Here is a 16,358-nt window from a genome sequence, read left to right as displayed (position 1 = left end):
AAGCTTATCAGGTTGGACACTCTCCCTGTCCCACTTGGAGCTCTTAACCCCCATTTTACAGATGAGGTTACTGAGGTAACCCACTCCCTTCTGCGTCGCCCTGACTTCCATTGTTCTTCCCCCTCCCAGCCCCACAGCACCTATGTACATATCTTTCAATTTTTTAATTTATTAATGTCTATCTCCCCCCCTCCCGCCGCTAGAATGTAAATTTATTGTGGGCAGGAAATGTGTTGCACTCTCCCAAGTGCTTAGTACAGTGCTCTGCACACAGTAAGTGTTCAATAAATACAAATGAATGAATCAATGAGGCCCATGATCTGGGCAGCAGAATAAAGTATGGACTAAAGTGGGGGGAGACAGGAGGCTGGGAGGTCAGTAAGGAGGCTGATGCAGTAATCCAGGCGGGATAGGATGAGTGATTGGATTAGCACGGTAGCAATTTGGATGGAGAGGAAAAGGAGGATTTTAGTGAGGTAGTGAAGGTGGGACCAACAGTATTTGGTGACTGATTGAATATGTGGGTTGAATGAGAGAAAGGAGTCAAGGATAACGTCAAGGTTATGGGCTTGTGACACAGGAAGGAAGGTGGTGCCGTCTGCAGTGATGGGAAAGTCAGGGGGAGGACAGTGTTTGGGTGGGAAGATGTTGAAGAGTATTCACTCTTGTTGTTCCCAAAATGAATTGAAAGAAGAGTAGGCGTTTTAATACAATTGAAGCACAATTTGGCCAGTTTAAGTTTTCTCCAGAGATGAGATTGAAAATACTTGCCTAGGTCCACCCGCTTTAAATGTTTTCACAGTGTTACCCTCCGTGGCTGGTCTGCGATGCTTTCTCTGAAATGGAACATTCAGTACATTTCTAAACTGGCAAAATAAATACACATAGTTGTGCATATTTCTTAATTTATCTCTGCTAAGCATATCAACCACAAAGCTTATGTAGAATGGGCAATTTAAAACCAGAACAAACAGTAGCATTTGTTAGCTTCATTACATTATATATTAGAAATTGCTTCATTCATTCACTAGTATTTACTGAGCGCTTACTATGTGCAGAGCACTGTACTAAGCGCTTGGAATGTACAAATCGGTAACAGATAGAGACAGTCCCTGCCCTTTGACGGGCTTACAGTCTAATTGGGGGGTACTTATTTATATTAATGTCTGTCTCCCCATCTAGACTGTAAGCTTGTTATGGACAGGGAACATGTCTGCTAATTCTATTGTATTATACTTTCCAAAGCACTTAGTACAGTCCTCTGCACATAGTAAGCACTCAGTAAATAACATTGATTGGGGTTTTTTTAGTTTTTTTATGGTATTTGTTAAATGCTTCCTACGCATCAAGCACTGTTCTAAGCACTAACACCCTGAGCCCCCTGGGGTCAGTGTTGACATGATGATGCTATTGATGCCTGTTTACTTGTTTTGATGTGTGTCTCCCCTCTTCTAGACTGTGAGCCCATTGTAGGCAGGGATTGTCTCTCTTTGTTGCTGAATTGTACTTTCCAAGTGCTTAGCCTGGCTCAGTGGAAAGAGCCTGGGCTTCGGAGTCAGAGGTCATGGGTTCGACTCCCGGCTCTGCCACTTGTCAGCTGTGTGACTGTGGGCAAGTCTCTTAACTTCTCTGGGCCTCAGTTACCTCATCTGTAAAATGGGGATTAACTGTGAGCCTTACCTGGGACAACCTGATGACCCTGTATCTACCCCAGCACTTAGAACAGTGTTCTGCACATAGTAAGCGCTTAACAAATACCAATGTTATTAGTACAGTGTTCTGCACACAGTAAGCGCTCAGTAAATACTAATGAATGAAGTTAATCAGGTCGAACACAGTCCCTGTCCCTCATGGGGCTCACAGTCTGAGTAGCTGAGACCAGTTAACTGAGACCAGTTTCAAAATGATCCCCATATCCTGGAAGCGGTATTGTCTACGCTTTCCAAGGAGAGCTTCCGGTAACAAATTGGATAGCTTAATGTTCTTTCAGGGTAGCCAATAAACCTGACCTTGACATCAGAAAACCTCCCTATCCCTAGGGTGACTAGCGATTGCTTCCAGTTGCCACTTGAAACAGAGCTGTCATCTCTTTCCATTTATAGGTCAGATTTGATGAACTCCCCTAGGACATTCTAGGATTCTGATAGAAATTCCATGGCCCCAAGCCCTGGGCCAGTACCTCATTTGACCAATAATAATCGACTTGTTTAAAATCCCTCTGCGGTTTCTATCAGGCATGTTCTTCCTCACTTCCTGTTGTAAATCCCCACTGGTCTGTGGAATTTTCACTGCTTCTTTCTATCTGCAACTTGCTGTGTTTTAGCAATGGGCAGAGTGAGTCCCAAACATGAAAATGGGATTTGAGACATAAGAGGGTGGGAAAACCGGGAATGAGCACACAAGAAGCACACTAATCCTCATGCATATGGCCAAAAATCCCAACAACCATGGAGCATTGTTGAAGAATCAGGAGCACCCAGACACAAAATTTCATTTTCTGTGGAAGCGGGCATAGACAAAAATAAAAAGGCTGGCTAGAAAACAGTTGTATATGCAAAATGAGGCACCTCAGAGCAGGGTTCAGGAGGGGCAGGATATTAATAATAATAATGTTGGTATTTGTTAAGCGCTATGTGGCAAGCACTGTTCTAAGCGCTGGGGTAGACACAGGGGAATCAGGTTGTCCCACATGGGGCTCACAGTCTTAATCCCCATTTTACAGATGAGGTAACTGAGGCACCGAGAAGTGAAGTGACTTGCCTAAAGTCACACAGCTGACAAGTGGCCAAGCCGGGATTCGAACCCATGACCTCTGACTCCAAAGCCCGTGCTCTTTCCACTGAGCCACGCTGCTAAGCAGCATGGCCTCGTGGAAAGAACATGGGCCTGGGAGTCAGAGGACATGGATTCTAATCCCAGCTCTGCCATTTGCTGTATGACCTTGGGCAAGTCACTTTGCTGCCATTTCACTCCTCTGTGCCTCAGTTACCTCATCTGTAAAATGGGCATTAAGACTGTGAGCCCTACATGGGACAGGGACTATGTCCAACCTGATTACCTTGTTACTACCCCAGCTCTTAGAACAGTACTTGGCACATAATAAGTACTTAACATATACCACAATTATTATTATTACTACTGTATTCAAGACAGGGCCAGGCTTAGTGATTTCCCCCTTGTGAGATCTATATTCGGGTTCTCCAAAAACATATCTGTGCTTGTTTCCATGAACAGAGCAGGAGTGAGCCATCTCTAGTAATAATAATTATTATGGTATTTGTTAAGTGCTTACTGTGTGCCAATCACTCGACTGAGAGTTGGGGTGGATGCAAGCAAATCAAGTTGGACACAGTCCCTTTGCTCACAGACCTAATCCCCATTTTTACAGAAGAGGTAACTGAGGCATAGAGAAATTAGGTGACTTCCCCAAGGTCCCCCAGCAGGCAGGTGGTGGAGCCGAGATTAGAACCCAGTCCTTCTGACTCCCAGGCCTGTGCTCTATCCACTAGGTCATGCTCCTTCTCTACATTTAATGATGTCTCCTAAGATTTTCAAAAGGGCCTAAATTCCATCCTAAATAGATGGAACACCCAGAAGGATCACGTCATTATCTGCATTTAATTTGATTATGATCGACACAGTCATCTAGTCTCAGACAATTTTTAAAAATTAAATTTCTTCTTGCTATCCCTAAGATGTCATCCATTTCTTAAGTTTTCTTTTCTCGCGTCCTCCCTTGTTCACAATAATGGACCCAGATTCCCGACCCCAGAATTAATAACAGTAATAATAATAATAAATAATAGTTGACCTAAATATTAAGCCCTGAAGAACGAAGCCATCCACAAAGACCCCGCAGCAAGGGTAAATCAGCCCTGTTGGAATACGAAATTCTAACTGCAGTCGTTGCATATGAGTAAATGACCACCTCTCCATCTATCAGGCAGACTTTAAGATATTGGGCATTGTCAGGCAAAGTAAAAAAGATCCATATGATGAAAATGCCATAGAGATGAAAAGCCCATTTGAAGACAATTCCTACACCAAAACACCACTCGGTGCCTCGTGCTTAAAGACATCTGCGTTATGACAGGCAAATCAGAGTCAGACACAGCAGGTGGTGAGATGCCAATGCAGGAGAGATCCGAGGCTTTGCGGGCCATCGTGGAGCCAAAAACTTTTTTTAAAATTTACGCATACTACACAGCTCCTCTGAACACTGCTGGTGGCACCAGATATAGCCACCCACCCTGGGGCAAATCAAAAATCAAAGAAGAAACATTTTAAAGATGCAGTCACTAAAGCCTTAGCAAATGTTGCCTCTCACCTAAAAACTAAGTGGCATTTGCTGCAGTTGGTTTACTGCCATCAAAAAAAAGTGACTTTTTCCGAGGAGAAACTCTGAGCAGCGTGGCTCAGTGGAAAGAGCACGGGCTTGGGAGTCAGAGGTCATGAGTTCGAATCCCAGCTCTGCCACTTGTCAGCTGTGTGACCGTGGGCAAGTCACTTCACTTCTCTGTGCCTCAGTTACCTCATCTGTAAAATGGGGATTAACTGTGAGCCTCACGTGGGACAACCTGATTACCCTGTATCTACCCCAGCGCTTAGAACAGTGCTCAGCACATAGTAAGCACTTAACAAATACCAACATTATTATTATTATTAATCAGTGGTATTTATTGAGAGCTTACTTTGTTTGGAGCACTGTACTGTGCACTGGGGAGAGTACCATACAACAGAACAGAACAGGAGTGCTTACTAGGTGTCAAGCACTATTCTAAGTGCTGATGGAGATACAAGCTAATCAGGTTCGATAAGTCCCTGTCCCATGAGGGGCTCAAACCCTTAGTAGAAGGGAGAACGTATTGAATCCCCATTTTACAAATGAGGAAACAGAGGCCCAGAGTTACCCAGCAGAGAAGTGGCAGAGCTAGGATTAGAATTTGTGGCCTTATAAATAATAATAATAATGATGGCATTTGTTAAGCGCTTACAAAGTGCAAAGTACTGTTCTATGTGATGGGGAGGATACAAAGTGATCAGGTTGTCCCACGTGGGGCTCACAGTCTTAATCCCCATTTTACAGTTGAGGGAACTGAGGCACCGAGAAGTTAAGTGACTTGCCCAAAGTCACACAGCTGACATGCGGCGAAGCTGGGATTTGAACCCATGACCTCTGACTCCCAAGCCCGAGCTCTTTCACTCATTCATTCATTCATTCATTCAATAGTATTTATTGAGCGCTTACTATGTGCAGAGCACTGTACTAAGCGCTTGGAAAGTACAAATCGGTAACAGATAGAGACAGTCCCTGCCCTTTGATGGACTTACGGTCTAATCGGGAGCTTACCCACTGAGCCACGTTATCCACGCTCTTTCCGCAAGCCCATACTATTCCTGGCCGCTAGTAGTAATGTTGGAATTTTTTGAATAGCTACCAAGTTGCAGGTGCTTGCTTGTTTCGGTGAGCAAACTCAAACCTACTTATTGTTCTGGAAAAGCAGTCAGAAGATTAACTTAACTGTAGCTGATCAATCAGTCGTTTTTATTGTCTGCTTCTGTGTGCAAAAGAGTCGGTAAACATGACCCTGGCCCAAAGAGAAATTAAAGTCTACAGGGAGAGAGAGATGTTAAAATAGATTAGGGATATGGAAAATCATTGAGTATAAAAAATATATATATAAACAGAGTTTGTGGGGCTGGGGTGAATATCGAAGTGCTTAAGGGTTCCACTGTCCAGGGCATAGTTGACACAGAGGGAAGGGTAAGGAAGGCAGATAAGGAGCAGGGTACCGAGCAGAAGTAGCAGGAGAGAAGTAATCATGGGTCTAGTCAACAATATCCTAGTTCTTGAGGAAAATGGAAAGAGTTCTGTTTCCCCCCTGCTCATTTTCAATTAACATTTTCTACCTCGATTCCCCTCTGGTTCCCCTTTTCACCAACCCACACACATCACGTTTTCCAATAAAATCTTCCTCCTTCCACCTTCTTTCCAAGTCATATCTCCAGCTTCTCATTTTTTTCTTCTTGCCCTCCCAAAAGCAATACTGATATGAAGCTAAAGTAATCCCGAAACTTGTTCATTTTTTTCAGTCCACCCACTTTCTACTGTCAACATACCTTCACAGAGGCAGGGATTTCACTTGCCTTTGGTTCATTTTAGTGTCCCAGGCTAGCTCGGGTGCACGAGTCATAACTTATTCTGAGTGTTTTGAGATACGTCCAGGTTAATTTGGCTTGGAGCTTTGGTTGAGTTTAGGATGCGATTTTTCAAATACGTTTTGGAAATCAATTACCCTGGTAATTGTCTCCATGGTTTCGAGAAGACAGAAACCGAGTGAGTCCACTGGAAATTGTAACTCACTTTTTAGTGGGTCCGAGACGCAGTAATAATGCTGGTGTTTCTTAAGCGCATACTACGTGCCATGCACTGTTCTAAGCGCTGAGGTAGATACAAGGTAATCAGGTTGTCCCACGTAGGGCTCACAGTCTTCATCCCCGTTTTACAGATGAGGGAACTGAGGCACAGAGAAGTTAGGTGACTTGCCCAAGGTCACACAGCTGACAAGTGGCAGAGCCGGGATTGGAACCCATGACCCCTAAGCCCATGCTCTTTCCACTGGGCCATGACGCAGTGTATAAAACACTTGGAATGTCTATATCCCTTTGAGCTACAATCAGCGAGAAGTCACCTGGCACAAGACCTAAATGGCATGTAATTATGAAACAGTGTTGATGTGTGGGAAAGACAATGGGATTGTACAACTCCTTCATAGAAAAATCAGCTCACTCTTTAAATGGCTTGATCCAGAACCGTAGTTTTTCTCTAGAAAAATAACCCTGCTTGGAGAAAGGAATGTAAAATATTTGTTGTATCAAGGTTACTTCTCATTAGAAGTGAGGCCAGAGCAGCTGTTTATTTCATTCCAGTTGTTGTCACTGACTGATCACTTGAAAGACTAGTCCCCTCTGAACTGTAAGCTCGTTGTGGGCAGGGAATGTTTCTGTTATATTGTATTCTCCCAAGCGATCAGTACAGTGCTCTAAACACAGTAAGTCCTCAATACATACAGCAGCATAGAAGTCACCTGAATTTTGATCTGCAAGTAGGGGTGCACCCTGTCTCTTTCCAGGTGCAAGCAGCCTTGAGAAAAAAGGGCTGCAGTCAAAGAGTCAGTCGTCATAGTCAATGGTATTTATTGAGCGCTTACAGTGTGAAGAGCACTGTACTAAGTGCTTGGAAGAGTACAGTGCAACCAAGTTGGAATGGTGATCACTCTGAGCCCGTTCCGAATGATGCTTCCACGTTGGTCCTCCCACCTTCCATGAAACCCTGTCTAGAAGCAGAGAAATGGTCAATGCTGAAATCTGACAAGACGTAATGTCCCATAATTAGATAACCAGAAAAACCAAAGAGTTTCCAAGTTTTTAGCAGAGGGAGACTTACTAAAAGGGAAAATTCTACCCGCAATTGAAAATGACAAGAGCGACTTAACCTACTTTCCCCTCGGCACTGGGTGCCATGGCAATCAGAAACTGTGACCCTCTCTCCATCCTGTTAGTTGTTAGGCAAAGTTTCACGTGGACCCTCCTCCACTGGCCGAGGGGAGTGATGTTGGTTTGGCATTCTTATCTTTTCATATTCGGAAGTAATCGTTGCGTGGCTCGTAGAGAATTGTCCCCGTTTTCACGTGTTTGCACAGTCCCTTTATTTGATGTGTGCTTCCCACACCCATAGCAGCAAAGGAGGGAGAAGGAAATTCGAAAGCAACAAGAGCGAGAGCAGCGGCGGCATTATGAGGAACAGATGCGACGAGAGGAAGAGAGGAGACGGGCCGAGCACGAACAGGTCAGCTGGAATCTCCAAGTTGTTTGGCTGGGTGTTGGGAATGGTCTCCCACCGCAAAATCAGCTCTGAGTTTTCACTCTTTCAGGAAAACATTGAAAGCATAAACCTTACATAAACCCATCTCCCTTTGTCTCCCCCATTACCCAAGGATAAATTGTTTAATACAACTTGATCTGACTCAACCTTAACCTCATTCAACCTGTCTTTCATGCTTTGGGTGTAATCGTCCTGCTTCAAATGTAAACCCGACACATGGAAAGCCACAAACATCTAGTCAGAAGGGGAGTCAGCAGTTAGAAGGACCTGGGTTCTAATCCCAGCCCCGCCATTTATCTGCTGGCTGACCTTGGGCAAGTCACTTAACTTCTCTGAGCTCAATTACCTCATCAGTAAAATGGAGATTAGGACTGTGAGCCCCATGTGAAACATGGACTGTGTCCAACCTGATTACCTTGTATCTACTCCAGCACTTAGAACGGTGCTTGCCACATAGTAAGAGCTTAACGAGTACCATAATTATTATTAATTATAATTATTATAATTCCAATTTAATTAGCTTGTATCGACCCCAGCGCTTAGAACAATGTTTGACACATAGTAAGCACTTAACAAATGCCAAATGCCATCGTTATTATCATCATTCTTATCATAATTATTATAAGTCTTTCCCCTACCTAATCAATTCATACAACAGAGGTATTTATTGAGTGGTATTGCCTACTGGGAACATCGCCACAGAAGTTATTTTTTTGTTGTTGACTCAGTTTTGGGTTCCTGATACTATTAAATCCCAACTTGGCCCACTTTTCTCTTTCCATGAAATATGCATCTTAGCAGTGAGAAAGATTTTCTCTCTGCAAAAAGGCTACAAGGTATGCCACAGTCGTTTTCTCCCCGCTTAACTGCACGGTGGCAACTGAGCTTTATGGTATTATTGACGCCAGAGGTCATGTAAAGAAGTGATCTAGTAATGAAAAGCTCTAAAGCCGGGATAAGAGTTATCTGAAACACCCTAATTGTAATACTTGGTGGAAACACATTCAGCTATTGCAAATAAAAGTTTACGTTACTGAACTTGGGTTCGTTGAGCAGATCCCCAGGTTTTTCTATTTTTCACCTCCCTTCCGCATCTCCCTTGGAATCTTCTGTCTCTTTGGAATTACTGCTTCTCTCTCTTTTTTTTCTCTCTCTTTTTTTCCCCTCTGAACCCTGCTGCCCCCCTCTCCAGGAGTACATCAGGCGACAGTTAGAGGAGGAACAGAGACAGTTAGAGATCTTGCAGCAGCAGTTACTGCAGGAACAAGCACTCCTTCTGGTAATGGGCAAGCCAAGCACCAAGCTCTCCTGCTCTCGAGTCATACCGTGGGAGGAGGCGGGAGGATTTGGGGGAGGGAGGAGGGTTCAGTGCAAGGATGGGTGTATGCATGCATCTACAGATGGTGTTGTGTGTACTTTCCGTGTGGCCAACGTACAACGTAAAATTCATAGGTGCTAGTTAAACTCTTCGTCCCCATGAATCTCAGAGAACGCGAAAGCTTTCTTGAGCTTTCAGTGGAGCAAAAAGTAACACTGCCTCTACGAGATCGACTTAGCAAACTCAAGCGAAAGTTCCCATGTGAACTTTCTCCTTGTTCTCAATCACTGATGCAAGCTTTCATTGGTTTCACATCCTCACTGGGCACTTTTTTTAAAATCCCACAATCTATTTTTGTAACTAGCAGAAATTCGGCTTTTGTAAGATTGGACTTCTTTCAGAACCCACTGGGTTTATCGCACAGTAATTCTGAAGGCCATTTGCAACGAGCCGTAACGCAATCAAAGTAAAATGTATTTTCTTCCCTACGAACTAACTCGGCTTCACAGGACGGAAAGCCATATTTCATTTGAAGGCTCTCAGTTACATTCTCATGGCAGAAACATTTGGTGTCCTCTGTTACTGCTGATTCCAATTGCGATACTTTTTCAAAAATCATCCGTGTTTTCCTAGTGTTCCTTATTCAAATCGGAATTTTTGACATTGGCATTTTGTTAGTGTCTTTTTGACCTGAGAATAAGTCCACTAGTGGTGTGCATTTTTCTAAGTTTGTTAAACATGATATGATCTGTACCATTCCCTCCAGCTATTTCAGTTTTGTTGTAATTGTACATTTTTAGCTGTGCCCTAATTTCACCCCGGTTTTCCCAATCCCGCCGTAGCTCGTTCTTAGCAGTGCCCCGGCAAGAATGCCCGTGGCAGTGCTGTCAAGTCAACTTGTGAACATGTTTCGTGTGCACGATGACAGTCCGTGTCCGTGCTGAAACCTAGGGCACCCGACACATCCCCTTGCGCTCTCTGAGGGACCACCCTTATACATGTCTAAGAACCGTCTCAGTCACTCCCGTCGCATACCGACCCAGGCACGGCAGTGGCTTTCTCATGTATGATGCCCTTTTTTGCCTTGCTCCGCCGGGTAGGAATATAAACGCAAACAATTAGAAGAGCAGAGGCAAGCAGAAAGACTACAGAGACAGCTCCAGCAGGAGCGAGACTACCTGGTCTCCCTTCAGCAGCAACAGCAGCAGCAACGGCAAGACCAGAGGCCAGCCGAGAAGAAACCACTCTACCATTATAAAGAAGGGATGAATCCCAGTGAGAAGCCAGCCTGGGCCAAGGAGGTAAGACAGATCTGGGAGGGCGTTTGAGCCAGACGTTTTACTGCTTTGCAGATGCCAACTTCGTCACTAGGAATGGCGAATTCAGCCGGGTGCAGCACGGCTGCGAAGTTCTTTGGTCGTAAATCCCACTGTGCTTAGAAAAAAATCCTGAAGTTTCAGCAGTGTCGCCCCCAAACCAGTCCTGGTTCATTCGTGGTACAGTTGCTACCGTTGAGATTTCCCATCAAACTAGAACGATCCTCTCGTCTCCCTGAATTTTTCCCTGAACGTGAATATTCTGCGGTGCCGTATCCACCCAAGAGAAATGGTGGCATTGCTGGAGAGGTATTGGGCGCGTGTTGGATGTCTGGTGGGTTGGTTGTCTGATTTGACTCATACCTTTTAAGGCCTCGCAGATATTCAGCTTCCTCTCTTTCATCTAAATTGGTTGTTATTTCCAGAAGCATAATCATTTGGCTAAAAGATTTAGGAGAAAAGCACGATAACCAAATGGACGTAAAATCTTTATTGCCCATTCTCTAGCTGACTCACACTAGAGGATAATTGTGTTAACAGAGAGATAAAAAGGTAAAGTGCCTGCACCTTTCCTTCCTCATAAATAATCTGCAGATGTTGCCCGTTCTCTCTTTCCGTGAGAAAAGTGACTGTTTTAATGTGTCTTCCTCGGTTTTTGTGTTTTAATAGTTCCATTTTGTGATCCCACTCCCAGGTGCACCAACGGTCCCTTAATAACTCGCCTGTTCTTCCAGCTAAGCGGAATTACTCTGCTGTTAACCAGCAGCTGACACACTTCAGTTCTGCCAAAGATGCAGCTCCGTCATCCTCTACTAAACAGTCTTCTAACCCTGCTAAGTTGAAGTCCTCAGCTAAGCTAGAGTCCCAATACCTGCCGCCCAAGTCAAGCGCTCAGAAAGCTGACAAGTTAGTCTCCGTTAAGAATACAAAATCCATATTCCGGCTAGCGCCACAAACTCGGAAGGAGACCGGACACCCCGGTCAGATTAGACTCAGGGTAGAGGAGCAGATGAAAAAATGGGAAGCGTCAAGGATGGTGCTGACATCCCCAAAGAGGTCACGCTACCGAGGGTGTAGCCCAACTAGGGAGTCGGGAGCTGAGGTCATTTGTGTTTCCTCGCCCAATCTTTCCAAAGGAATGGGCCCTGATTTTCCCGTTAGTAAAGTTCCGAAGGATTTTAGAGAAGCAAGTGGGATCTGGGGGAGGAAGTCCACGAACGCCCACGTATTTCCACGTTCTTTAGCTCCTTTAAGAAGCTCCACCTCCCTCACTGACATCTCATCGACGTGGGGCCACTTTGCCCTAAACGCGTCCGGTCCCAAACACGAGGTTAGGAGAGCGAAGATTCCTGCTCCTATTGAAAAGCGTCATGCTTCTCTGCAGAGTATCCCAGAATTCCTTTTGTCCCCCACCCAGCTCCTACAGGCACAACTGCAGAGAAAAATCGGAAGAAGTATGGAGCAAATTCCTCTTCCTTACTTGGGGCTCTCCCCAGCACACTCTCACCTGAATTTATCCACTTTGACTCCTCTTTTTGCGGGCTTTTGTTTATCCCCGTCTTTAAACTTCCTAGCGTATCCTCTCCATTCGGAGCTGGTCCCTGCCCCTAAAACGTTCCGAGGCAGCATTCCTCGTGGAAAGTCCTTGCATATCTCACCCAGGCCATTTTCTAGCTCCTCCCGTTACCCTCCCCTCCTTCCTTCGCAAGCCCCTCCTGTTAAAAAAAACGGAGTCGTTAGGCCTTTGACCAGCAGGATAGCCCTCTCAGCAAGCACTCCAGACGTGAGGTTTACTGGACACCGTAACAGGGTGCCCGCTACGGTGGGTGTCTCCTAGCAACTGGAGCTCTTTACTGTGAGCTTTGTGTCCTAGTGGAGATGTGGGAATAACCTCTCCAAAGCCACCAGATTTTAAACAAATCCTTCAGGATGTGTTTAACACATATCTAGTGTCTTACTAACCTCGGTTCTGTTCAAGAAACCATCCAGAAGCTTTAAAATGATCTTTTTTTTTTTTTTTGTACCTGGTTCATTTTGATGTTACAGAAGGTACATGAAAAGAAGGGGATGAGACTAACTTTGACCTTCAGTTCTAAAGCACTGAAGAACATACAGGACTATAAATAGGAAGTTTTGATTTGCTTGGTGCGGGCGGGGGTTAGTGTACCCATTTATGTTATGATCTCTTACCTTTCCCAAACTGAGAAAAGAAAAATTTTAAAGGAAGATGAATTTTTTTCCTCTACTTGTGATTCAAAAGCTTTGGAAGAGCCAAATGCAAATTATTTTCCAAAGCATACAGTGACAAAGTCCTTCTCTTCAGCCAGGGAGGGGAGAGAGTCAAAGAAACCAATCTCTAGCATTCATTTTAAGGCTTCGGATTTGAGCAGAACTGTGAACTAAGGTGCTCACGTTGTTAGTTCTTGCCCCTCGACGCTATCTGAGTCTTGTGAGAAAATGATATGGCTAAGCCTTTTTCTGAATGTAGAAATGAAAAAGTACTATTCCCCTTCATATATTGGACCTCTTTAAAATGGAAATTTCAGAAGAACCCCTTCAGAAATCAGTCAGTGCACTTGTCTGTTGTGTGGCCTTGGGCAAGCCACTTAACTTCTCTGTGCCTCAGTTGCCCCATCAGTAAAATGGGGATTAATAATAATAATAATAATAATGTTGGTATTTATTAAGTGCTCACTATGTGCCAAGCACTGTTCTAAGCACTGGGGTGGATACGGGGTAATCAGATTGTCCCACATGAGGCTCACAGTCTTAATCCCCATTTTACAGACGAGGCAACTGAGGCACCGAGAAGTTAAAAGTGACTGGCCCAAAGTCACAGAGCTGATAAGTGGCGGAGCTGGGATTAGAACTCAGGACCTCTGACTCCCAAGCCTGGGCTCTTTCCACTAAGCCACGCTGCTTCTCGAATGAATGAATGACAGGTTCGGAACTATTGGCGGATGATCACTTAGATTAAGATGTTGAGCCTCACATGGGACAACCTTATTTCCTTGTATCTACTTAGAACGGTGCTCAGCACATAGTAAGTGCTTAACAAATGCCATTATTATTATTATTCAGCTCTTACCGTGTACAGCCCAATGTTATAAGTATTTGAGAGAGTACATTATTGATTGCCCTCAAAGAGTTTACAATCTAGTGTGTGAATGTATGGAGACATCAGCAGTTTTGTTTCTTCCTCAGCTGTAGTGAAACATAGTATCCTGGTTCTTCGCTTAAAATGATACTGTCTGTCTCGCTATTACCAAATCTCTTCCACAGTCTCCATCCAACATTTTTCTCCATTCTTCAGCACTTCTTCCATAATAACTTCCAGGTTCCTAGATTGATTCTCCAAATCATCTTCTTTCCCTCAACATTTAGGTGAAATCATCCCTTCCCTATCGGAGAATCTCACGACGAATTCAATACAAATTCAATTAAAAACCTCAATTAAAAATTAAGGTTCTCCATTTGTAAAATAGAGTTGGTTAATTGCATTCTGTCGTCCTCAGAGGGGTGTTGGAAGGATCTGTTCCTTTCATTTTTTTTGTAAAGAAGAAAAGAAAACTGAAAAAGTTACAGATCAGTATTTTGTTTTTCCTCCATCCTTGATTAAATGCCTCAGAAGGCCTGCAATCTGTTTCTTTCCAGAGCAATCTGTTCTTTTACAGACCGATGTGGTCTAAGTGGCGGGATCCTACACCATTTTTCATCTTCCATTTCCATTAAATATGGAATCTGCCCTGCCTGGTTGCCGCTTTCTCATTTCTGATTCTCCTTGCTCAATTTTACACCTGTTCTGAAGTTCACAGTGCCTTTGCTCCCTTGATCTTCTTATCAGATTTATGGATGATGATGATGATGGTTATTATATTTGTTACTATGTGTGAAGCACTGTTCTAAATACTGGGGTAAATACAAGTTGGACACAGTCCCTGTCCCACCCGAGGCTCACAGTCTAAGTAGGAGGGGAGAACAGGAATCTCCATTTTACCATGGAGGAAACTAAGGTACAGTGAAGCAAAGTGACTTGCCCAAGTTCACACAGCAAGCAGTTGATTGAGCCAGCATTAGAACCCAGGTCCTCTGACTCCCAGGCCCATGATTTTTCCCCTGGCCTTACTGCTTGTAAAATGGAGAACTGTAAAGACCAGGAGGTTCCAGTATTGAATTTGTCATGAGATTCTCCGATAGGGAAGGGATGATTTGACCTAAATGATGTATAGTGTACAGTAACATAATATCAATATGTAGAGAAGCAATGTGCCCTAGTGAATAGAGCATGAGCCCGGGAGTCAGAGGACCGGGGTTCTAATCCCGGCTCCGCCACTTGTCTACTGCGTGATCTTGGGCAAGTCACTTTACTTCTCTGTGCCTCAGTTCCCTCATCTGTAAAATGAGGATTAAGACTGTTCATTCATTCATTCAATAGTATTTATTGAGCGCTTACTATGTGCAGAGCACTGTACTAAGCGCTTGGGATGAACAAGTCGGCAACAGATAGAGACAGTCCCTGCCGTTTGACGGGCTTACAGTCTAATCGGGGGAGACGGACAGACAAGAACAATGGCACTAAACAGCGTCGAGGGGAAGAACATCTTGTAAAAACAATGGCAACTAAATAGAATCAAGGCGATGTACAATTCATTAACAAAATAAATAGGGTAACGAAAATATATACAGTTGAGCGGACAAGTACAGTGCTGTGGGGATGGGAAGGGAGAGGTGGAGGAGCAGAGGGAAAAGGGGAAAATGAGGCTTTAGCTGCGGAGAGGTAAAGGGGGGATGGCAGAGGGAGTAGAGGGGGACGAGGAGCTCAGTTTGGGAACGCCTCTTGGAGGAGGTGATTTTTAAGTAAGGTTTTGAAGAGGGAAAGAGAATTAGTTTGGCGGAGGTGAGGAGGGAGGGCGTTCCAGGACCGCGGGAGGACGTGACCCAGGGGTCGACGGCGGGATAGGCGAGACCGAGGGACGGCGAGGAGGTGGGCGGCGGAGGAGCGGAGCGTGCAGGGTGGGCGGTAGAAAGAGAGAAGGGAGGAGAGGTAGGAAGGGGCAAGGTGATGGAGAGCCTCGAAGCCTAGAGTGAGGAGTTTTTGTTTGGAGCGGAGGTCGATAGGCAACCACTGGAGTTGTTTAAGAAGGGGAGTGACATGCCCAGATCGTTTCTGCAGGAAGATGAGCCGGGCAGCGGAGTGAAGAATAGACCGGAGCGGGGCGAGAGAGGAGGAAGGGAGGTCAGAGAGAAGGCTGACACAGTAGTCTAGCCGGGATATAACGAGAGCCCGTAATAGTAAGGTAGCCGTTTGGGTGGAGAGGAAAGGGCGGATCTTGGCGATATTGTAGAGGTGAAACTGGCAGGTCTTGGTAACGGATAGGATGTATGGGGTGAACGAGAGGGACGAGTCAAGTGAGCCCTATGTTCAACCCGATTATCTTGTATCTACCCCAGCACTTAGAATGGTGCCTAGCACATGGTAAGTGCTTAACAAATAATAATGCCATTATTATTAGTAATAATAGTAAAGGGGGTCAAAAGTGAAGAAGAGTTCATTGCTCCATTTTCACCACCAGCACAGCATGCGGAAGCTTTTCTTGCTCTTTGTGCCAATTCTAGGACAGGGAGGGAGGCTCACTCATTAAGTGACGGCTCTGATGTGATCTATTATATAGTATCAGGGGATTATGCGGCCTTTATCCTTGGCCCTTTGGAAGGTAGTTTTTTTTTTCTTTTTCCAGTTCTTCAGAATAGTTTGTGGTGTGCTGGGCCTGGCAACACTCCCGCTTGTCTTTTTGCCCCATATTGTAGGACCAGAGAAATGAGTGGGCTTGAGTATACG

The 16,358-nt window shown here is 44.7% G+C and overlaps 1 protein-coding gene across 10 annotated transcripts in view; it reads left to right on the top strand.

Annotated features, from left to right (window-relative positions):
* Positions 1-16,358, top strand: part of TNIK (TRAF2 and NCK interacting kinase) — a 484,943-nt gene that overhangs the window by 374,165 nt on the left and 94,420 nt on the right. For 7 of the 10 annotated variants that reach the window (XM_029061423.2, XM_029061385.2, XM_029061369.2 and 4 more), the window contains exons 13-15: positions 7,739-7,849; positions 9,078-9,164; positions 10,304-10,504. In XM_029061423.2, coding sequence (XP_028917256.1) covers positions 7,739-7,849; positions 9,078-9,164; positions 10,304-10,504 — 399 coding nt within the window. The remainder of the gene's footprint in view (positions 1-7,738; positions 7,850-9,077; positions 9,165-10,303; positions 10,505-16,358) is intronic. The other 3 variants (XM_029061407.2, XM_029061401.2, XM_029061394.2) reach the window with 1 other exon arrangement.

This window comes from Ornithorhynchus anatinus, chromosome 1 (assembly GCF_004115215.2).
Source record: "Ornithorhynchus anatinus isolate Pmale09 chromosome 1, mOrnAna1.pri.v4, whole genome shotgun sequence".
NCBI classification, from domain to species: Eukaryota; Metazoa; Chordata; class Mammalia; order Monotremata; family Ornithorhynchidae; genus Ornithorhynchus; species Ornithorhynchus anatinus.
This window is presented reverse-complemented; position numbering and strand designations above follow the sequence as displayed.